The sequence below is a fragment of the Ursus arctos genome, unplaced genomic scaffold (genome assembly GCF_023065955.2).
Source record: "Ursus arctos isolate Adak ecotype North America unplaced genomic scaffold, UrsArc2.0 scaffold_13, whole genome shotgun sequence".
In the NCBI taxonomy this organism is placed as follows: Eukaryota; Metazoa; Chordata; class Mammalia; order Carnivora; family Ursidae; genus Ursus; species Ursus arctos.
This window is the reverse complement of record NW_026622797.1, coordinates 6271312-6296336: the sequence shown is the minus strand read 5'-3', so window position 1 is coordinate 6296336 and position 25025 is coordinate 6271312. Positions and strand designations below refer to the sequence as shown.

The 25025-nt window shown below is 38.7% G+C and overlaps 1 protein-coding gene across 4 annotated transcripts in view; it reads right to left on the bottom strand.

Annotated features, from left to right (window-relative positions):
- PRKN (parkin RBR E3 ubiquitin protein ligase) overlaps positions 1-25025 on the bottom strand; it is a 1246455-nt gene that overhangs the window by 975815 nt on the left and 245615 nt on the right. For all 4 annotated transcript variants that reach the window (XM_026504660.4, XM_057311210.1, XM_057311211.1 and 1 more), the window contains exon 2: positions 22804-22967. In XM_026504660.4, the coding sequence (XP_026360445.3) occupies positions 22804-22967 (164 nt within the window). The remainder of the gene's footprint in view (positions 1-22803; positions 22968-25025) is intronic.

Below are 25025 nucleotides of genomic sequence, written 5' to 3'. Positions count from 1 at the left end.
AGCGATTCTTTTCTTTTCTTTTTCCTTTCAAAAGTCCACAAGAAAACATGCCAACTTCTAAACCAAAGCCACAACATGGTCATCTTTGGACTCTTCATGTTACAACAGTCTTTTGAATCAATATATTGATTTGGTGCTGGCCTCGGATGCCTTTACACCTATTGGCTGCCCTGCCTTCTCAGAAGGGATCCGCATTGTGAGAAGTATGTCAGACCAATCACATTGTCACATGCTGTTGTGGGGAACACAACCAAGGAGGTGTGAGGAATGACAAAAAGGTTAAGAGAAATATTTGTTCTCTGGAAAAGGAGTAATTGAAATGTCCCCCAATTCAAAATGTGTCTGACCCACTTTAATGACCATGGGCTTGCATTTAAAGGTACAAGATCCTAAACACTTAGGGCCAGATGGTGCCCTCTGGAACGAATGCACCCTCGAATGGAATGTACCAGGAAACCTCAGTGTGCCCTGATGCTAACAGCATTCCCACAAGATTATGCTCTTTACTTCTACAGCTTTTCGTCTCCAGCTCCATTTATGAAAGTGTGTACAGATCTTTGATTTAGAAATTAAGAGTTAGTATTCACACACCAGGTAGTCCAAACCCAAAGTGTGAAAGTGACAGTTCTTTTTTATACATCATCCCCTTAATAGTAGACTTATCAGTGTTCAGCCATCTCTTGATTATTGATATGAAACAAAATAAATATAAATACCAACAGGCATTTGGAAAATAGTCTGAGTGTTCCACGAGCAGTCAAATGTATTAACGTATCTCCCCACATGGCCCAGTAATTCTGCTCACAGGTGTATCCCGAAGGCAAATTACAATATAGATCCATGTGAAAACTAGTGCGAAAATAGCCATAGCAGTATTATTTATAATAACCAAAATAAATTAAAAATTAAATTAATAACAGCTAAAATCGAGCACTTACTACATACTAAGAACTGAAGCATTTTATACATATTTGCTCAGTCTTTAAAAATATACAGTGAGGGGGCGCCTGGGTGGCGCAGTCGTTAAAAGTCTGCCTTCGGCTCAGGGCTTGATCCCAGCGTTCTGGAATCAAGCCCCACATTAGGCTCCTCTGCTAGGAGCCTGCTTCTTCCTCTCCCACTCCCCCTGCCTGTGTTCTCTCTCTCGCTGGCTGTCTCTGTCAAATAAATAAATAAAATCTTTAAAAAATATATATAGTGAGGTTGCATAGATAAACAAATGTACAGTAATACACAGTTATTATCCTCATTTTACAAACGAGGAAACGGAGGCACAGGAAGATCAAGCAAATTCCCCAGCTGCATAGCCAGCATGTGGCAGAGTCAGGCTGTGGGGCCCCCAAGCCTGGCTCTTGACCTTGAAACAACTCCACACCTACGGGACCCTGCCTTAGCGTCCCAGAGTGTGACGGACCACCTTTGGAAGGCGGGGTGATAGGTGATTTTCATTTTCATTTTCATGCTTTTGTCATTTTCAAACTCCTTATGTAAACAACTAGGACCTCTATGAGAGACAGAGGCAGGGAGAGAGAAAAATGACTATTCTGCACAGTAAGAAATAACTGCTTATTGCCCTCCTAATTTTGGAATTTTTTAGGAAATCAGAGTATGAAGCATTACAGTTAAAATACCATAGTGTGAGGTCAAAATTTTAGGCATAAATTTAAATCACACTGAATCTCATCTTTTATTAGTCAAAAGTTGTGCTGCTGAGAGACTGCCGTGTAGACAGAAGAGCTGTGAGTTGGAAAATCTAGGTCCACGGGTCCCAAACTGAGCATGTTCCTGTGGCCCAGAAAGTCACCTGGGGAGCCAGTCAGGTCACCTTCATGCAACTGCCAGAAATTCAGGAGAGCGCCACCCATTCCCTGCAAGTCTCAAAAAACTGCATTACAACAACCTTCCCCACCTCTATTCCAGAAGATTCTGATAAAGGAAGCCTATGGCAAATATTTTTGGGGAAAAAAAGAAGTATCCTTATTATTTTTAAAAGAAAACATCCAAAGATACATATTAAAATTTAGGGAACATTAAACAGAATCAACCTCTGTAGTTTTGAGTCATGAAAAGTGTAAGCAAAATGAACATCCACTAAGAGGTAAGTAGAAGAAAAGGGGATTACTTCATAGTTCTGTTGATCACTTTTCTAGAGCTGGACAGATCTGGGATAGCTGAAATTCTGGTGCTAATCAGATTTAATCCTCTACCTATATACTCTTCTTTCCTGTTATTAAATCTGAAAAACAAGAACTGCAAACTGCAGCCGAACGACATGATCGAGCTCAAGTTAAAAGTGGGATCAAATACATTACTTCGGTGCTAATAAAACCGGGCACCCCTCCCACCCTCGTCCCTTTGAGGACACACCCACAAGCAAGAGCCCACCACTGGCATTCTTACAACCCAAACCGATGGCCAGAGAGATCTGCTTAATATACCAGAGGCAACTGTTAGTAACTGAGGAAGGATATTCACTTGGCAATTTTTTTATATACAATGTGTGATTAATGACTAACTATGTATTAGGAAGGAAGAGTGTCTGAGTGCCTAAGTTGTGCCAGGCACTGTGTGAGATGCTTCGCAAACCTTATTTTATTTAACCCTCACAAAAACTGCAAGGTCAGTACTGTCATCCCCATCTTCTCAAGGAAAGAAATTAAGCTGTAGGGACATCAACTAATTCGCTTGCCATCCAAGATAAACAGATAGATCTAAGAGCCAGTGACAGACATGACATCTTTTTCCTTTTCCACCAGATCGTCTTGCCGTTGATGGAAAAGGATCCCTGTGAATGTACATAATCAGTATTAGCCCCAGATACGTGGCATTAGCTGTGAAATAATAAAATATGGAAACACTGACCAACTACATTAAATGATGATACCAGGTCAGATATAAAATCATTAAATGCCTTTGATTTACTATATACAAAGGATCCTCAAAGACCCCAGTGAATATACTTTATATCTAAAAGTTCTTGAACTTCACGAGAGTATCTAGTATGCCCTGATAACAAGTGAACTTGGACCCAAAGTTTCATTACCTTCTCAAACATATTCCCTAAAGAGGAATAACTAAAATCAAATTGGTATCTGGCAAGCATTGAAACATAAAAGATTTTGCTAATTAATTTTAGAGCAGAACTTTTCATATTTACCTGATTAACCTTCAATCTCAATAATACTGATTAAGAAAACAAATCCAATCAAGTTAGCAAAGTATTACATAGTCTAAATAAGACAACAAAGAACTAAAGAACCTTTTTTTGGAGAACACATACAATATCATACTTGGTGATTTAAGTAATATCATCAATAATTACGTCTTACTCATATTTGAAAAAAATCATTAAAAATGTTTCAGCTTATAGTCCTGTTTTTATATGTTTATTTATACAGTTGCTAATTCTTAGTAATATGGATTAATCTCAAAATACGGCTAAATAAAAAAGTTGGGTTGCATAAGAGAGCTGTAGCATAATATCATTTATTAAAGCTTAAAAACATGCAGATTACCAGTATTCCACACAATTAATGGAATGGTAAATGCATACATAAAAAAGGGTATTAAAAACACAGATGGCAATAGCAAATTTCAGGGAATTCAGGATAAAAGTTACCTCTTCGGGGAAGTAAAGAGGAGAACAGAACCAGAGAGAAGTATATTCAGGGTTAATGTTAATTGTTACTTTTTTTTTCTTCTTTAGCTGAATAGTGGGTATATTGGTATTTGTTATATTATCCCCAAACTCTTTTGCATTCCTGAAGTACTTTACAATAACAATTACAAATACATAACCCCTCCGAATTTGATACAATGGTTTACATAAAAACCATTCATTCATCTTTGACTTGTAATGGAAATTTGACTTGTAAAGGAAATCAATATTGCTAATGTCAGGCACTGCAAAAGAACAAGCATACTAATCAAATTCGAAGCCACTAATACAATTTCCATGTACCTCTATTACAGTTCTCTAGATTCTACATCTAACTTCATCTGGACTGGGAGTATACGTGTATAATTCTCAAATAAACTTTAATTGAAGAATGTGTCTTATTATATATTATTTTCTGTCACTGAGCGTCGAACACTGAGTCTCAAATATATATTTCTGTTCTTTTCTGTGCCCTCAAAAGACTTATAACCAAACTCCCTCTAGACATCTCCACTTAAAATTTATTTGAAACCTTAAACCCCTCAAATAAAATTTATTTAAACCCCCTCCCTCAATGGCATCCCACTTCTTCCTCCACTCTGCCCTGTTCCCAGTGGCATCAACATCGAACCCGTATTCAAGCCAAATATCTGTGTGTCATACTTAAATTTTCCCTTTCTTTCATATCAGTTAGTTCAGCAGCAAGTCCTATTGAAACAATCGCTAAAAAATTACAAATCTGTGCACTGCGGCCATTTCACCTGCCAGCCCTCTAGATGAGTCCCATTGGTTCTCCTGAAACAACTATGCTAGCCTCCTAACTAATCTCCTTGCCTCCACTATGTTCCAGCCACAGTTACCTTCTTTGTGGCCCTCAAATATGCTTTAGGAACTCCCACTCCAGGGGGAGACACCAGCTGCTCCCTCCCTCTGGAATGTTTCCTTCCAGATATTCTCAGGGCAGGCTGCTTTAGGTCTCAGCTCAAAAATTACCACAGAAGAGAAGCCTTTCCTAAATGTCTTAAATATAAGGTAGTATCACCTGTCTTGGGCTCATTTTCTATTCTTCTAAGCACTTAGAATGACCTGAAATGGACCACTATCATTCATTTAACAGTTAGGACTGAGTTTGGTCACATGTAGTAAAACACTGCCGACAGAAGCATAGCCAGATTGGGATTTCTTTTTCACAGGTATAAAGAAGTCTAGACAAAAGCTGTCCAGGGCTGGTCCTGGGCTCCATGAAGCCATCAGGCACCAGGTCCCTTACATCTTTCACTCTGTCCTTTTTAACACGTGCCTTTCATCTTCATGATGCTCTGACAAAAAGCTCTAATCGCTCTTACTGCTCCCGGGATGTCGGCTCCATGAGAACAGAGACCTTGCCCGTCTCCTCCACCAACAGAGGAATCACAAGCCACATGTTAACAGCTCGATCTATATTCACTTGGTTATTATAAACCAATGAACCAGGAATTCAGAAGTCCTACATTTAGGGGGTCATCCTTCAACCCAGTAATCACACACAGCAGCCATCCCTACCCCTTCACTGACCCTGTCAATTCTCCCTGGGCCTCTCATCAGAGCCCTTCCTCCATGCCCTTCTTCACCAACACTGCCTGAGCTCAGACAGTAGCACTTCTCAGCCTGCAGTGGTCTCATCCACTTCTTATTCCTTCCCCCACTATATCACACCCTCCACACAAACCGATGGCATAATTCCCTAAATAGAACACTCCCTGAAGGGCACCTGGGTGGCTCAGTCGGTTAAGCGTCAGACTCTTGATTTTGGCTCAGATCATGATCTTAGGGTCCTGGGATTGAGCCCCTTGTCGGGCTCCACACTCAGTGGGGAGTCTGCTTCAGATTCTCTCTCTCCCTCTCCTCTGGACCCTCCCCCAGCGCAAGTGCTCTTTCTCTCTCAAAATAAATAAATAAATAAATAAATAAATAAATAAATAAATAATTAAGGGTAGGGGGAAAAAAGCGTACTCCCTGAGAGCAGGAGCCCACCTGTCCCATTTCCCATTGTTCTCCCACAACCGTGTACCAGGAGCGCGAGCTGTAGACACCCAGGGGACATCCGTTACAAGGATCAGAGATACCTAAACTTCTGAGTACTGTGTTCCAGGCACCTTAGCACTTGACCCCAGTCCACCCTCATCATGAGGCTGCCTTTCTTCTTCTTCTTCTTACACTGCGACCTGTCACACCGCATAACCATGGTTCTAAACTGTTTCAGACCTTCATGTCTTCTCACACTTTATTATCTCTGCATAAAATGCTTTTCTCCCTTTTTAATACAGGACACTTGTACAGATATCTCTTAAGTCTCAGCTTCCGATCCTCCCCAGCTGAGCCGCCTCGCCTGCCGGATCCGGGCAGAGTAGGCAGTTCTGTCCATCCAGGGACACTTTACTGGCAGTGATGATAATGACGATGACAGGCTAGAGTGCTTGCAAGGTGCCAGCACTCTGTAAGTCCTTTCCATGTACAAACTCATTTCATATTCGTAACGACCTTCCAAGGTAACCAGTGTCTTTTCCTCATTTTAGGGGAAGAAACTGAGCCATAGAGAGGCTAACTAGTGCTCTAAAGTTGGCAAAACTAATAAATGACAGAACCTTCATTCAAAGCCACATGGTCTGTCTCTATAATGCGCAGTGACCTACTTTTATATTTGTCACCAGGTAGTAAGGTTGCTGGGAGCAGGCTCCATGTCTTATTGGTGCCACATATGGGTTCTCAATGAAAGAGTGTTAAATGAATAGATTTTTAGAAAAAAATCAGTTGTACAAATGCAGAATGAGAAAACTGGCTCAAATACAGACTAGTGAAGAACCAGTGGTTTAATATTGACTATGTGACTGCAGGAGCCACATCACTGATCCCAAGATAAAGTACAGGCCACATTACTAGCAAACCACACTAAGGGACATGCAGTGGCTTCTTCCAGCATGGATCAGGTCAGTTCCAGAGTCTAGGGCCCTCTCCGCTGTTCAAAAATCACCAAATGGAGCTTATCCAAGATGTAGGTAAAATGAAATAGAACTGAAGACAGAAGGAGAAAGAATTTCTAGGCATAACAACTATCCTCAAACACTTACAAAGGTTTTGTAAACAGAGGTTTCTTACTATTGAAAAGGGCAACAACAAGCCCAAAGATGGAAGAACAAAGAGACAAGACAAGGGAGTCCAGTGTTGGGCCAAACCAGCCCATGCCTACACCTAAGAACAGATTCGGAGCATCTTTCCCAATTCTGTACTCAGCGTTATCATGCCAGTACTGTGAAAAAGATCAGGGTGGGAGGGTTCACACCACAGAAACACCAGAGCTACCACCAGACCTTTTTATTCTGGAGAGCCAGTTTACCAGCAGACCACTGCACTTAACCTATTAGCGCTGCTGAAGAAATCCAGGACGGTGCTTTGGACAGGGCAGGTAGTGATTAAGCATGCTGGAGAGGACGAGACGTGGAAATTGTAAGCAGAATATAAATCATGAGTACACGAATACATTTAATGAGAGGCCAGAATGTGATGTAGAAACAGTTGTCAGTCTTTTGTGCTTCTTCTTTTATTTTTCCAGTATCTATAAAAATACTATCTATAGATAAAACTCAAATATTCAAAGAAGTAGTTTGATACTTAGCATTCCTCCCATCAGTCTCTTGTGTCAAAAATAATAAATAAAACCAAAATAATACAAAAACTAAAGATAATCCAATACTTTTGAATAGGAGATAGTCTTTTGCAACATTCTCCCACCCAAGGCAAAATTTGAAAATACCAAGTCAAATAGCAAACCCTCAAATATGATCGACAAACTTATTGTATTTTTCAAACTCATAATACAAAATCTAGAGGTGTGTTTTCCGGTCTAACCAAGCCTTGGAAGTAATTAGTGAATTTATTGCTATTTTCAAAAAGTAATATTCCTTGATATTTGTTTTCTATATATTCAAACCTTTTTAAACTTTCAATGACATGTTTCTAATAAACTGAAATCAATCATTAGAATAATTTCCCACTTTTTCATTAACTAATTTAGTCTTGTAATAGCTCATATACTCTTTTATAGTAAGTGGAACAGATTATTTAAAAAACTGCTTACTAGCAGTGAATAGGATTGAATAATTGATATACAATTTTATATACATATTTCTTAGACTATGGTGAAGGTAAAGGACTGAGATGAAATCAACAATCATATACATTATATGATATAATCAATATACAAAGATTGACACGTAAGAAATCAACCTTTTCCTTTTAAAGCACTCAAAAAAGATACCAATACAAAAAGATACAAATTTAATCAGCAAGAATCATACCACTACCTTTAAATGGACTACAAAATAATAGATTATGTAAATTTAGTATTTCTGTTCTGCTTTTATATTACAGAGGTGACAAATGAGTCACTGAAGTAGGCCGTATATATAATGTGTTTTCTCTTTAGAGCGCCTCTTAACCCTCTTATCCTCTATTTTAAATTTGAGTGACTCACAAACTCTTAGGAGCAATCTTGAATAAACGGATTTTGAATAGTAAGTACTCCTGTAAAATTGCTCCCAGAATAAATGGTGTGTCCAGATATATTCAGCACACCAAAAAAAAAAAAAAAAAAAAAAAAAGGTAAACTTCATTAGAATAGGATATACTATAAGATAAAAATTTATCATCAGACTTAAATTGAAGGAGCTCCCATGAGTAAGACATACTGAGGTCTGACATTCTGAGGTTATCCCATGTATGAAATAGGAAATCTGGCATGGGGTAAACTTGTTCTCTTTCAGAGAGATTTAAAAGAAAACAAATTTCAGGGTGAATCGATTGCACATTGGAAAGAAAAGGTTTTTCTCTGCTTCTGTGAATTATTCATCAAATGAAATTGATAATAATTAAAATTTTGCTTATGCATCAGTCCTCTTAGGTATAGTTTCAATTAAAACTCAAAACAAGCCTAAAAAATACAGGCACTATTACTATTTCCATTTTATAGATGAGAAAAATAGAGACGGAAACATTTAAAAGACTTGCCCACCCCAGAAAGTCTGACTTTAAAGCGATTCATATCCACTTCATTAGAACTATGTACTAGAAAGTCAAGTAGAATTCTAAGTAAATGACTTCACCCAGCATATGGCATTCTTGAAGTTTTAACTTCTCTGTTATATATGGCAATAAGCATGTGTTGGAGACAATACCATAAAACTCCCCTGTAATATATATGTGTCATTTAGACTTCTACAGACCAGCATGAAACTCAATTCTGCTCAAAATGAGAATTAATGAGGGGTGAAACAGGTAAACCGAGGCAGTGTGTATTATCTACTTTTGCAGGTTCTGAAGTTCTTAGTGTCCAAGTTTTAAATAACAATGGAAATATCTTAGTAAGTTTTTGTTTTTATTTTCTCTCCTTTCAGAACAATGTTTTGATGAATTATGCATAAATGGAATGCAAACACACAGATCCATTCCCTTTGAAATACTTAAGGACGTAAAAATGAACAGAAAATCCTTGGCAAAACCTGTACTGAGCTTTCAAGAGCCCACACATTTGAACTAAGTTTGTGATGTACTCCAAAACATAGACATCAGTCGGTTCTCACATTCCTCACTTCTCTCTCTAATGTCAGAATGTTTTATCAATTCAAAAAGCACAGTTCTGAGCCATTAATTGGGCTATATATTAAATGACATAGGAGTGGCACTTCTGAATGCAAACTCACCAGATCCAACAACGGGGGGGATGGGGGGGGCGGGGGAGACATTCGAAGGTAAAATAAAATCCAGTGACAGAATAAAACCCGTGAAACAAACTGAGGGCTTCAGAGGGGAGGGGAGGGGGGTGGGGGAATGGGACAGGCTGGTGATGGGTATTAAGGAGGGCATGTATTACATGGTGCACTGGGTGTTATACGCAAGTAATGAATCATGGAACTTTACATCAAAAACTAGGGATGTACTGTATGGTGACTAACATAACATAATAAAAAAATTATTTAAAAAAAAGAATAAAACCCTCAAATACAATTACACAAATGCACCCACAAAATTTGCATTCCCCAAATGAATGTGTGCATGTGTAAAGACACAGATACACAAAAGGTTGTCTTTTAAAACTCCATAAATCATCGAGACTATAGCACTATGGACACCAAGTTCATAATCATGAGTTTGCGCCACAAATCGGGGATACTTGAGGTTTTGCTTCCATCCCGATGGGTTTGTGAATCCTCTGTTTTAGCTCAAGGCCAACAAATGCTATCTTAGCACATCCTTCAGGGCCTCAGAAAGGCTAGTATGGCCACAACCAGTCACCCAACAGTAATTTCATTTAATTCCACTTCTACTGTTAAGTGGTTTATGTGAATTGTGTTCTTATCAATATTAAACCTAATAATTGCAGGGAAAAAGTTAATATATTAATACAGGAAAGTAAAACTCTCTTGGTCCCATTCAATGTGGTTTCCTCTATCTCATGGGTGTCACTGGAAGTATAACTAAAATAAATTATTTTATTACACATTTAACTTTATCTCCCATTTCACTCATACCTAAAGAAAATAAAACGGAGCAGAGCAAATATTTACCAATGTTAATCAATAAATTAATTAAAGCTGTAGCTCAAGGCCACCCACAAAGAGAAAATGAGGAATACGTAGTCTCATGTTTAACGGTCATAAGGGAGATTGGTATGTAAGCTTTCATATAAAATGTTTCATTGTTCTCTGACAACAATCCCAGGCTTGTTAAAATTACATGGTGAGAGGGAAGGAAAAGGTAGAATTTGGGTGAGCAAACTTTTGGTTTAAAAGCTTTAAGGGGAGGGGCGCCTGGGTGGCTCAGTGTGTTGAGCATCCAACTCTTAATTTCATCTTAGGTCATGATCTTTGGGAGCTGGGATGGAGCCTTGTGTCAGGCTCTGTGCTCAGTGGGGAGTCTGCTTGAGATGCTCCCTGTCCCTCTGCCCCTCCCCACGCTTACGCACGCATGCACGCTCTCTCTGTAAAATAAATTAAATCTTTTAAAAAAAGAAGCTTTAAGGTGAATGGTATAGACACAAAATCTTGTTTCTTCTAAAAGATTTTTCCTTTGCTAAAGGATAATGACTGTATCAAAATCTTAAAACACAATTGGGTCAACTGCATGATGGAACCTGAATCCAATAACAGAGACAACAGAATAGACTATTTGAAACGAGGACTTCAGTGAATAGTAATAAAATTTCACATTGTGTACTCGTTCTTCCACTTGTCAAGTTTCCTACGAGACAGGCTTTTCCCTTATATTCTCTAATAAAATGCGTCCTATGTTAAGATTTAGGGGATTGGTTTGCTGCGGAGTTTTACTCCCTCACATATTGTCTACCTTGGAAAATGAGCACAATAAGGACAATGGAAACATCTTTGAGAGGCATGAGCCTATTAAATAAACCCACAGACTCTATCTTCAGCCTCTTATAAGGTAAAAGAATCTCAATTTTTTTTTCCTTCAAGTCTGCGTTTATTCATGGCAATCCTCAAAGATGTTTTATAAGTCCACAGGGGCACAGAAATGTCAAGACTTCTTTTCAACAGAAAAATAACATTTCTGAGAGTACTGAATTATGCAAAAAATAAGTAATCCAGAGATTTTTTTCCAAATGACACATATAAACAGCAGACAGAAGCAGATTAAATAAGGGACTTCTGGGAGTGAGCCCTTTGCTCTGTACAGATTACCATCCTTTGATTCTAGACTCTAGCAGTTGGCAGGACTTACCAGCCACCATAACGCACCAGTACTTGGAAGGAACTCAAGGGGGGATCTACATTCACCTAAATGAATGAGGCCAGCAGTACATTCCATTAGCAAATCAACCTTATGGAAAAAAATGTTTGCATTATTTCTGAAGTGTTTGCAGGTCTCACTTACACTACTGTATTTTTATGTACAAAGAAATCACTGCTTTCTGAGTATAATGGTCTGTAACCCGGCTTCTTTTGTCTTATAATCAGAGGGGAAAAAATGAATTTTAAATAAAACATACTGGCCATTTATACTGTTATTTGCAGAATTCTTCTTTTATATACCAACCAAAAAATCATGGTGGAACTACACTCTGTGTTCTAATTTAATCCAGCCTCTGTCTTGCATTCAAGAGAGAAGGTTAAAAAAAATAACATTTAGTTTATAAATGAAACTATTCCATTCCTAAATTCCTTCTATTACATCAATGTATAGTACTAATGAAAGAGGAGCAATTTTTCTAAGTGAATGTTTTCTCTAACCATCATAACCACAATGGTTACATAAGATGCTCATTTATTTCCAAAAACTATAGTGCCTGACTCTCAAATCCAATTGGAAAATATGTATAGCTAGAGTTCACACTGTTAAAAACATTATTTTTGTTTTGCTTATTATCTGGTAAAGGCTTTAAAAATAAATACTAATCATGTCCATTCAAACCTATAAGGTGCTAATGATTCTGTTCAATAATTCAAGAAAGATGTCTTAATACTTCTGTAAGTAAGTTGTATTGGTCCTATACTTTTAGTGTGAATTCGTCTTTAAATGTCTCTAAGAATCAGTTAAATTATTATCTAGTTTCTCACATTGAAAATCACTTATTAAGAAACACTGCCCCATTAAAATAGATGCAAATAACAAGCTTATTTATTTTCTATAGGAAGAGATCATTTCTTTTTTTTTTAAAGATTTTATTTATTTATTTAACACAGATAGAGACAGCCAGTGAGAGAGGGAACACAAGCAGGGGGAGTGGGAGAGGAAGAAGCAGGCTCATAGCAGAGGAGCCTGATGTGGGGTTCGATCCCATAACGCCGGGATCACGCCCTGAGCCGAAGGCAGACGCTTAACCGCCGTGCCACCCAGGCGCCCCGGAAGAGATCATTTCTATTCCTCTGTGGAAGATGGTAAAACTTCTGTTTGTTTGTTTTGCTGTAAACTTTATCTTAAGGTATTTATAGGATCAAATGTAGTTGTAAGACATAATACAGAGAGGTCTTAGGTTTCCTTTTCCTAGTTTCCCAATGGTAACATCTTATAAAACTGCAATACAACACAATTGTACTATCAGCATTGGTACAGTCAAGATGCAGAGCATCCATCACCACAAGGGTCCCTCCTGTTGTCCTTTTACTGCCACATACTCTTCCCTCCTACTCCCATTCCCCCCACTCATTGGTCTCACATTTCTATAATTTTGTCATTTCAAGAAAAGTAATATAAATGGAATCATTCAGCACGTGACTTTTCGGGGACTGGCCTTTTTTCATTCCACAGAATTCCTTGAGATTCATGCCAAATGTTGTGTATATCAACAGTTTGTGCCATTTTGTTGTTGAGGAGGATATGGATGTATCAGAGTTGGGTTAATCCTTTACCACTGAAGGACATCAGGATTATTTCCAGTTTTTCTCAAATGTGAATGAAGCTGCTATAAATATCCATGTCCTCAGCTTTGTGTGACCACAAGTCTGAGATAAATAACCAAGAGTGTGACTACTGTGTTTCAGGGTGAGTGTATGTTTAGTATTTAAGAAACTGTCATACTCACTTCCAGAGTGACTGTACCATTTTCTATTCCAAAGAGCAATATATGAGTGACCCAGTCTTTCCATATCCTCACCAGCATTCAGAGTCATCACCATTTTATACTTTAGTCTTGGCTATTTTAGTGGTTGCTCTGGCTATTACTTTATCAGTGATATCTTACCACACAAGTTACATTTTACAGCTTCAAATGAAGTATAGAAATCTTACTCCCTTTATATCACTTTACCTCCATTTATATTTGTCTTAAATATTTCCTCTACCTACATTTAGAACCACATCAGATATTGTAACAAGTCCTTAAACCCTCAAACATAATTTAGAAAATGCAAGAGAAAGGAAGTCTGTGTATTCAGCCATACTTTGGCTTACTGTGTTATTTCTTCCTTCCTAATGTTCCAAAGTTCCTCCTTTTTCATTTCCCTTCTTAATAAAGAAATTCCTTGATCTGTTCTTAAATTGTCTGATGACAATTTATCTTAGTTTTTTTGGGGTTTTTTGCGTTTTTTTTCCATCTGAAAATATATTGATTTCTTCTTCATTTCTGAAAGATCTTTTCTCTGGGTATAGGTTTCCAAATTGACACCTCTTTTCTTTCAGCACTTGTAAAATGTGCCACTTTCTTCCAGCCTTCATGGTTTCTGATGAGAAATCCACTGCCATTCAAATTCCTTTCCCATTTTACATAAAATGTACAGGAATACCTCATTTTATTGTGTTTTGCTTTATTGCACTTCAGGGCTATTGCATTTCTTACAATTGAATGTTCAAGACTTCAGTGGGGGAAACAGATGCAGATGTGGCAGGAACAGCAAGAGAACTAGAATTAGACCTGGAGCCTGAAGGAGGGACTGAATTGCTGCAATCTCACAACAGACACTTATGGATGAGGAGTTGCTTCTTATGGCTGAGTGAAGAGAGTGGTTTTTAAGGATGGAATCTACCTGATGAAGATGCGTGGAGATTGTTGAAATGACAGCAAAGCATTGATAGTATGACATAAGTTTAGTTGATAAAGCAGGGGCAGGGTTTGAGAGCATTGACTCCAAAGCTGAAAGAAGTTCCGTGGATAAAATGCTAACAAACAGCATCACAAGCTACAGAGGCATAGGGAAAGGAAGATTTCACTGGTGTCTAATTTTGAGAAATTGCCACAGCCACCGCAAGCTTCAGCAACCACCACTCTGATGAGTCAGCAGCTATCAACACTGAGGCAAGACCTTCAACCAGCAAAAAGATTATGACTTACTGAAAGCTCATATAACAGTTAGCATCTTTTAGCAATGAAGCATTTTTTTAATCGAGGCAGGTATATTGGTTTTTTTTTTAAGACGTAATGCTATTGCACACTTTAGACTACAGTATAATGAAAACATAACTTTATATGCAGTGGGAAACCAAAGAAGTCCACTTGACTTTATTGTCATATTGTGGCAGTGCGGAGCAGAACCTGCAACATCTCTGGGTTATGCCTGTACATTTTCTCAAGCCGCTTTCAAGATTTTTTTCCTTGAAAAACTGTATTTTCTCTGTTCAAATTGTGTAGTCTCTATTGTTCTGTCTTCCAGTTCACTGACTTTTTCCCCTATCTCCTACATTCTTCTGTTGAGCCCCTTCAGTGAGCTTTTTGTTATTGTTATTTTTCAATTCTATAATTTCCATTCTTTTTTATATCCTTTATTTCTTTTCTCAGACTTATTTTTTTTTCATTTATTTCAAACATGTTTGTAATTACTTACTGAAGAACTTTATCATGGCTGTTTAAAATATCAGATAAATTCTAACATCTCTGTCATCTCAATATTATCATCTACTGATAGTCTTTTCATACAATTTGAGATCTTCCTGATTCTTGCTGCTTTTCCTTTGAAACCTGAGCATTTTCTCATTATGTTATGAGACTCTGAATCTTATTTAAACCTCCTGCTTTACCTGGCTTTTTCTGACACTATTCCTGCAGGAAAAGGGGATCACCACCTCATTATTGCCAGTGGAAACAGAAGTCCAGGTCTACTCATTATCTGTTGAAATGGGGACTCCTCATCATTGCTGGGTGGGAGTGATGTTCCAGCACCACACATGATCTCCACTGGCACTGTGGTACTGGTGGCTCTGCTACCATTTAGCACCAGTGAAAATCCCAACTCACCTCTAGGGACCTTTTCTTACCATGCCAGCAGGAGGGAGAGGTGTAGCTTATTATTGTCAGGGGAGCAGGTGTGTAAGCCACTCATTATAGCCTCACAAGGGCGGTAATCTAGACTCTCCATCAGCCTTCATTACTGTTGGTGGGGATGAGGGTGGAGCCACAGTTCTCCTGAGCTGTTTAGCTAGAAAAGTATGGTTATTGTCTAAAAGTTTTCTATGTTGCTAGGCTACTCTATTCCTGGTCTTTTGGATAGAAACCAGGTTTTTGTTTTTGTTTTTTGTTTTTTGTCTTTACATGTTGGCATTTCTAGGTTGTCAGTTTCATCAACTCCAAGTCTAGGATGAATTTGGTAAAAAGAAAACCTAAGGAATTCATACCTGTTTTATTTCTTGGGTCCTGAGGTCCCTAACCAGTCTACCTTCTTCTTGTCACCTTTCAGAATTCTCATGTTTGTATATGTTACATGTAACATCCAGAGTTTTAGTGTACTTAGCAGGAGGAATAAAAGTCTCTATTCTAGCTTTCCAGAAACAAAGCCTATGCCAGATCACCCATTTTTTTACATCCATATTTTATCCATTTTTCCTTAATTCTTTAAAGTTCTTAAAATCTTGCTAATAACAAGAAAAGAACATATTGATACATAAAGAAAATGATTATACTCTAACAGAGTTTCTCAAACACATCTGTGGACATATCCTCCAGGAACTAAGAATTCTATGAAACTGTTTAAAATTTTGATAATAGCTTATAATCTTTAAAATGTCTTTTACCAGTTAAAAAGATAAAACAACATTTTTTAAAAAAATTTAAAAATGTTCATAACAAAGGGTGCCTGGGTGACTTGGTTAAGCATCCAACTCTTGATTTTGGCTCAGGTCATGATCTCAGGGTTATGAAATCGAGCCTTGTGTCAGGCTCCACGCTCAGCGGAGAGTCAGCTTAAGACTTTCTCCCTCACATTCTGTCCCTCTGTCCCCCACCCCAAAAGAAAAGAAAAAAAATGTTAATAATAAGATTGTGTTCTTAGGCTATCATTTCCCAAAGTGCTTGGGGGAAGTCACCAAAAAATTCTTCCTAAAACAAGTTGAGACTCCTTGGTGTGAGAAATACTGCCCAATGCCTTGGGTAACCATTTCTCTCCATTTGCCCAGGACACTGCCAACATATACTTTTGTCCTGGAATAATTATTAATAGAGCCTTCTTTCATTCTCAAAAGCATCCAGTTTTTAAGAGAACCCATAATGATCACATTACCTCTGATCATTATGAAAAGAAAGAAAAATAAATAAATAAAAACAAAAGTGAAACCCCCAGCAAGTGTATACGCATGCCTGCTACTCCACCTTCTCCTCAGTAAACCATGCCATCTATTCAGTATTTGTTAGTGGACACATGAAGTAGATCATAAGCATGGTTTATTTTCTTTTTCTCGGCAGTAATTTCTCATTATATATTCCATACTTACACTGTAAAGCACAGCATCTGTAATGATAAAGGGTAACTAAACAGTAGCTACTAGAGTTGTAAACATGTGTTCTAATATGGAAGAATACTAACATTCTGCCAATGGCACACCTTAATAAAACTTGCAAATAAATGTGTAACTGCCTAGTCTTTGTGGTGAAACTCTTATGCAAAAACAATTTATCAGTTTCTCAGCACCTAAATCACTAAACTACGATCTAATTAAAGTTCCAGAAATACCAAATTTGCTTTTTTAATATCTACAGGTGTACTTGAACTCATATTTCTAAATATAAAGTAAAATATAAGACAACTTGATACAATTAAAGGAAAAATGATAAGTGATAATATACTTATTACCATATAATCATTCTTAATTATTAAAAATATATGAGTTATAGGGGCCTGCTGATACATTTTTCCCTGTCATTTGAATTTTTATAACTATCATGTTAATTTTAATCAGAAAAATACAGCCTAAGTATATTAAAAGGGAAATGATAATCTGGGAAAAAATTTAAAGGACATTAAGGAATCACCAATTTTCAAAAATTTAGATAAAAAATATTTACTTATGTTAGAGGTGGTTTAAGGAGCATATAGGGTATTCACAACATCATTGTGCAGTTTTTAAAATTTCAAAATTTAGCAGGATAACTACAGATATGATCAAAATAATCTGTAATGTTTCTGAAAATAAAAGGTAAATTTTCTTAAAGATTTTAAAACCCAGAATTCTTTAGCCATTGGATATGGTTTACCTTGTCAGTTAACATGTGTTTTCATTACTCACAAATTTTGAAACAAACATAGCATATCACTAAAAATATAGACAATTAAATAATTTGGCTTCTCAGGGTCATTTATTTGTCATTGATATTTACAACCTAAGCTAGAAAGTTTAAATGTCTCTGGTCTTCCAAACACAGATCATGTCATATCATAAAGCTTAGCTGGAAGAACAGGAGTAATAAACTGATGCCCTTTAATATTTACTACAAGAATGATCTATTTTATGAAATGATGGTCTCTAAATATGTATCTACATTTTAAACATCATAAAAATTACTATTTAAAGGAATCTATGAGCATCCACCTGGATGAATTTTTTTATAAAACAAATATTTCTATGTAAAATAGACATTTGATTTTCTATTTTGTAAGTATAATTACTTATCACAAAAAGAATACAAATAGAATAACTTTCCTATAACATTAATTAAATATAACAAGGTTTTTCATTTCCTGGCTGTGATGGTTAATTTTCTGTGTTAACTTGACTGGGCCATGGGGTGCCCAGCCATGTGGTCAAACATAAGTCTACGTGTGTATGTGAGTCTCTTTTGGGGTGAGATTAATATTTGAATTGGTAGACTGAGTAAAGCAGACAGCTCTCCCCAATATGGGTGGGCCCCGTCCAATCAGTTGAAGACCTGGGGAGAAAAATTTTTTTAAAAGACTGACTCTCCCATAAGTAAGAGGGAATTTCACTTTCTCAATGGCCCTCTAGCAAGGACACTGTTTGAGGGGTTTTGTTTTTTGGTTTTTTCCTACCTTTGGACTTGACCTGAAACATTAGCTCTTCCTGGGTCTCAAGGCTGTCAGCATTCAGACTGAAACTATGCTCTCCCCTTTCCTGATTTAATCCTTCAGGCTGAGACCAGAACTAAGGTTGCAGACTGCAGGTCTTGGGACTTGTCAGCCTCCATAATTATGTGAGTCAATTCCTTATAATAAATCTGTCTATGTATCTCTCTGTTTATCCTGTATAGATAGATGTCATAGATAGATAGATAGATAGATAGATAGATAGATAGAGATAGACAAACAGATAAAAAGAAGTGATGGATGGATAAATGGATGGATGGCCCAATTGAGCCTACTGGTTCTGTTTCTTTGCAGAACTCTAATACACTGGCTAATAAACCTATACTGATACTAGTGATATTAATACAGCTCACATGAATACAATGAAATCTCCTCAAACAAAATACTAGATAAATTCTCAAGTCCCTGTCATTTTAAGTTAATCTAATTACACGGTTCATACATTTTGATATATACAACTACTTTAGAATCTTATTTTCCTTGTATAATTCTGAATAATAAATTCAAAATCATGTAGAGGTGATTTCAGAGATTTTTGATATGGAGCATATTAGATTTGGGGTTAGGAGAAGGGGAGACACATCATTTGAATGGGACCTGAATACTCTGTTGCAAGAGCTGACAAGAGCTCTTTATAAAGAAAAAATATCAAGCAATTGTGAATACTAAGTCAAAGACTGGTTTTATATCGCATACTTGTAGGTATAAGGAAAATAATAAAAGTATGCACAGAAACATTGTTTATGACGGAGGAAAAAATTGTACAACTCTTTACAGTTTTAACAAACACAGTGTGCAGCAAATAATCACTTTACAAAAATGTATTTTAAAAGCAATAATACTGGGGATGAACTGTATGGTGACTAATATAACAAAATTAAAAAAAATAATAAAAGTAATAATACCATGATGAATCTATGAATCTTTGCTGAATACTACGGCTATAGGTTTCTATTTTTTACTAAATTTGTCAAGATGAAGTATAAAGTCTTTTTAAGCTTGTTAAATTCAAATTCTATTCTTTCTTTTGTTGTTGTTAGAGAGACCTCGAGTGCACACCAGGTGGGAGGGAGAGAGAGAGAGAGAATCTCAAGCAGACTCCACTCCCAGCATGGAGTCTGAGGCAGGGCTTGATCTCACAACCCTGAGATCATGACCTGAGCAGAAATCAAGAGTCAGACACTTAACAGACTGAGCCACCCAGGCACCCCTCAAATTCTACTACTCTTAGGTAAGTAAAACCTGTTCATGTAAGGGTCAAAAATTCATTTACAAACTCCAGAGCTTTCTTTTTAATTAACTAAGCTAAAATTTAACTTAATTTAACTAAAATTATACATTCTACTTAAATGCATAAATACTACATACATATATATTCACACAAACACACACACAAATATATACAGATATATCTGCCCCAGTCGAATATGTATCCTATTGCCATTCCTTAACGCTTTAATTTATTGCCAATATCCTCATCATAATTCATGATGGAAAGTAGTCCTGTATTATTTAAGGTGATCTCTTAGATTCTGAAGTAGTCACTAATAATGGTGATGACACTCATGGTGATGAGGATGCTAATAAATGCTAACATTTACATAGTTACATAGCTAACATTTACTATATGTAGAACTCTGTTCTAAGAGCTTTACATAAATTAACTAATTTAGTCCTCACAAAATTCCAATGCGCTAGGTACTAGTTATTATTCCTACTTCACAAATGAGCAAACTGAAATACAGAGGCCACACTGTCTAAGTATGTAAGATACGTTTAAAAAAATTGTTTTGCCTTAATTTGTAGTACTAAAACTAGGTGTTCCCTAAATACTTAAGAGTTATGATATAAGCAAACCATAGAGCATAATCCATGCACTTAGAAATGAAGATTATATAACCTCGCTGATAAGCTGAGCCTCCTCACTCACAGTCCCCAGCTCACGCTGAACCCAACGATCTGGCTTTCACCAACCACCACCCTGGACTGGAGTCACCACTACAGTCATCAAGTGCAAAGGCTCTTTTCTTCTCATCCTCCTCCATCTTTTCAGAGTACGTAACTTCTTTACCAGTAACTTCCTTTTCCAAAATACCCACAAAAGCATCAGCTGGATGGATGATGCCTCCTTTACTGGCTTCTCCCCTCGCTGACTAAAAGACCTGTTCGTGCCTCTATCCCTGCCCCTTTGGCAATCATATCTAACCCAACAGCTGTAATATTTACCTCGACGTAGCTAGTCCTTAAATATCAAGTGAGCCCCTAAGCATCACATGTAAGTTCTCAAACGCCTGCGAGGCATCTCCACATAGATTTCCCTTGGCATCCACTTATCAGGCAGGTTAAGTTCCTCATCCTTCCTACAACCAGATTGGATCTCCAGTCTTCCATTTCCATCACTATTTTGCTCTAGCTCTCCATGCATGAAACCTCTGTAAGATACAGCTCTAAGCTCCCTTCCTGCCCAGTCTCCAACATCTCTTCTAGCTTCTAGAAGAACAGGGACCCATGCTTTTCGGCGAGCACTCCATGCTCGTTCTCCATCTACGGAGTCCTACCCGAGTTTCAATTCATCCACGAAGTCTTGGTGACTTCCACTCAGATGTGTTTTCTCCATCCTTAAAATCTTGTAATACCTACGTTTCAGTTTCCATACGGTGCTTCTCATGTTTGACATTCTTACATTGAACCACATGAAACTGATGATAGTTTTAGGCCATATGGTTCAACCGAACACTTCTGTTGCTTTTAGGCCCCCTAAATAAAGAGTCGCCACAAAAGCAGGAATGAGTTTCGCCTTTCTTTGTGAGCCCCTAGGAAGCCCAGAACATTGGAAGTGTGTGTCAAAATGAAAAGAATCTAAATCAATATATATATTACACATATATGTTTGTCAAATGAATCATCTGTAGCAATTAGTCTAACCTACCAGCTTGAATGGTGGAGGTGAAGAGCTTTAGAACCTGAAACTTCAAAACTCCTGGTAACATAAAATATTTTGGTTCAAGGAGCTGTTTTAAAATCATTTATTTGTGAAGGGAACATTCTTGGATTTAGAGGTTGGCAGGTACAGTAAAAAGCTTTTTAGTTCACTGAAAAAAAAAAAAAAGCAAAACACTTTTCAGCACAGGCACTTCCCTTATCAAAACAAACTGCCTAAAAGCAAAGCACAGCAGTTTGTGCAGAATAAGCACGTGCCTCCAGCCACAGCAAAGGCCTCCGGAGCAGGAGGAGGGCAATTTGCATTTCTACAGCTCCCTTTGTATACCCAAATTCTGAAAGGGGGTCCCCAAGCAGCACTAATTATCAGCAGGTGAAGACACAAGGATAGGATGTCAATACCACAAGGGGTTTCCAGGTAGCCAGACCCAGCAGCGCCCCCCCCCCCACCCTGCTGTGCACAGCAGTGGTCCCCCAAAGCTGTAAACATGAATGCAATTACTCGGTGCTGGCTGAGAAAGGGGTAACGTGTGTCTGAGGGGACCTTCGGCATCACCTGTGCCATCCGCAGAAAGCATTTGGTCTTTCATGCTTTCACACAGAATGACTTCAATGTACGTTCAACAGTATTTGCTAGCCTCCCCCAACAAATGACAGGTCTCCACCTCCAGGTGAGGGCGCTGCGCGTCTCTCCCCTCACCAGTTCTCCCCTTCTTCCTCCAGACATCACCCTTGCAATGAAACACCCAGATAAAAGGCTAGGAGGCTGCTCACTCTCTAACGTTTCGGGGGCCTGTTCGAGGGACAATTTTACTGAGGCTTAGAGAAAATAAACACAAAGGTGGACTTCTGCTACGCTTCTGTCTTCCCTCGCCCATGGAAACTGAGTTGGATGGGGCGGGGAAGTCTGGAGGCCAGTTGTACACGGGGCCCTGAGCCCTGTACCGCCTCGAGCAAGCCCCCATGGCAGACTTGCCGCTATCCTCCAGGGGTCACAATTGGGTTACAAATTCCTCACAGCGCAGTGACTAAGCAGCCTGATTTGGAACAATTTATTCGAATCCTTCTTCATTAAGATTCAAATGGAATAAGTAAGGTAGAAATTGAACAGACACAGAAATTGTGCCTTGCTGCTCCTGTAGTCAGTAAACATTTATTCACTAAGCCCAGTCTGTGTGTTCTCTCTCTCTCTCTCCCTCACTCACAGTTGTTCTTCCAATCCTTCCTGCTTGCTGTTTTAATGCATAATTAAGAAGGTCAGAATTAATGAAGCGGTGTGGAGTAAAGTTCAAGGAATCCCCAGGCACTATTTATTCTATTAGATCTCGGGCATGAATGTCAGCTTGGCAGAGCATGCGGCATAAGCAATGGGGCTGGCTGCATCCCAGGAACAATCCACCGAGGGAGACTCACCTGCACTGTCAAGTCATTCCTAAGCTCCTTCCCAGCGAAAATCACACGCAACTGGTCAGCTGGAACCCCCTGTCGCTTAGCAACCACCTCCTTGAGCTGGAAGATGCTGGTGTCAGAATTGACCTCCACTGGGAAACCATGGCTGGAGTTGAACCTGACAAACACTGACCAAGACATTGGGAGAGAGGAGGGAAAAGTGAGTATTACGCAGAGCTCTGACATGGCAACAGCAACATTTTTGAACCAAGTTACCGCTCGCCCACCCTTCCATGAATGGCATACATTTTCTTTCACTTACAACATCAAACTTAACGCAATGGAGCAACGTTTGAAGAAACAGAGTTTCCCTGCAGGATTTCCCTTTCATAATTAGTCAGTGACCCTCAAACACAATCGCCTGCTCCGTTTGACACCTGTCCTGGGAAACAAAGGGCTCATGCAGAACACCTGCTATATCGGAACTGTGAGACTCCAAGGAGTTTATGGAAGAGATTGGGCTCCAGCAGCCTGTATGGATGAGCACTCCCTCCATGGTGCCCATCTTCATCAGAAACACAGACGTGTTGGGGCGCCTGGGTGGCGCAGTCGTTAAGCGTCTGCCTTCGGCTCAGGGCGTGATCCCAGCATTCTCGGATCAAGCCCCACATCAGGCTCCTCTGCTAGGAGCCTGCTTCTTCCTCTCCCACTCCCCCTGCTTGTGTTCCCTCTCTAGCTGGCTGTCTCTGTCAAATAAATAAATAAAATCTTAAAAAAAAAAAAAAAAAAGGAAACACAGACGTGTTATGTTTGCACTCACAGTATAGTGATGGAAACCATTCAAGCTGCATTACAGACCAGAGTGAGGACCCACTTGAGCCCTGGTCATTGGGTGTCCCCACCAAAAGGCTCCGCTGGATATTATGGTGATACTTACTTGCCCTTAAACTACAGACAACATCTTTCTTATTGGAGCTGCTACGCCCTCTCAGCCGAGGCTGGGACCTGCAGTCTCTGCACGCCTTCTCAACACGGCCGACTGCCATTCTAACCTGTCAATGTCAATCCTTTCCTGCCCGTGTTTTCTGTCACTACTCTCAGTCAATCTTTTCTAGATTCTTGCACTAGCCTCCCAACTGGAGTCTTGATATACTCTCTTCACTTCCAAAATGTCCTGCACCATTCTGCAGAGCCAGCCTTATCAATCCAGAGCTGGCATAGCTCTGACCATGGCATAGCCCTCGAACTTTTTAAAGTGTCACCGTGGCTGCTAGGGAGAGAAACCCAAGGCCCCTGTCATCTGACACAAACCTATACCCCAGCAACTTCTCCATCAGTCCCCACATGCGCACTGCTACACTGAACGTTCCCAGAACACTTCTGTGCCCAAGTCTTGTCACACCCTTATTCACCTCTGCCTGCTGAAAGCTTATTCATTAAATGTTCCGTCTCAGATGTTCCTCCTCCAAGAAGCCTCTCACAATCAGCCCGGCCAAGACTGAACCCACTTCCTCAGGGCCTCAGGGGGTTGAGCACAACCATCTTACACTGGTTGCCACATTCTCTCTTGCAGGCAGCAGAGCACCGAGGTTACAACGATCCCTGTGCCAGTCCCTGTAGGTCCCTTTGCAGTGTAGCAGATGGGGCAAACGTCTTACCCCTATTACTTTAACTCTCAGTTCCCGAATTGTCACAATAAATAAGCCACAGAGGGTGTTCTGTGGTGTGTTAAGTAGTATTTATAGTGTTTACAACTATCACATAATTACCTCCAAAAATAATGAAAGTTCGTATCTGACTTACATGTTTTTGGTATATATTTCTCCTTCTTTAAAAGATTATAAACTCCTTAAGGCCAGCCTTTATAGCTTATTTTCTGCTGCGTCTCCTTTAAATGTAGCATTATCACTTACTAGTTGTCAATCCAAATAGGAGATGGCCCACGGAATAATAATTATAACAAAATAATCATTTACAATGCCAATAAGAATCGAACACTTACTATGTGGCAGAAGCTGCACCTTACATATGCTATTTTTAAGCTTTCCAATGATCTGGTAAGGTCAGTATTATTATCCTTACCTAATAGAATAGTAAATGGAGTCCCAGAGAATTGTAATCACTTTTCTAAGGACATCGGCTGCTTTGTAATGGAATCACAACTCAAATTCAGTTCAATCAAATTCTAAACTCCTTTCCATTTCTACTATAACAGGCTGCCTAAAATATTCTCCGAAGAAAAGTCC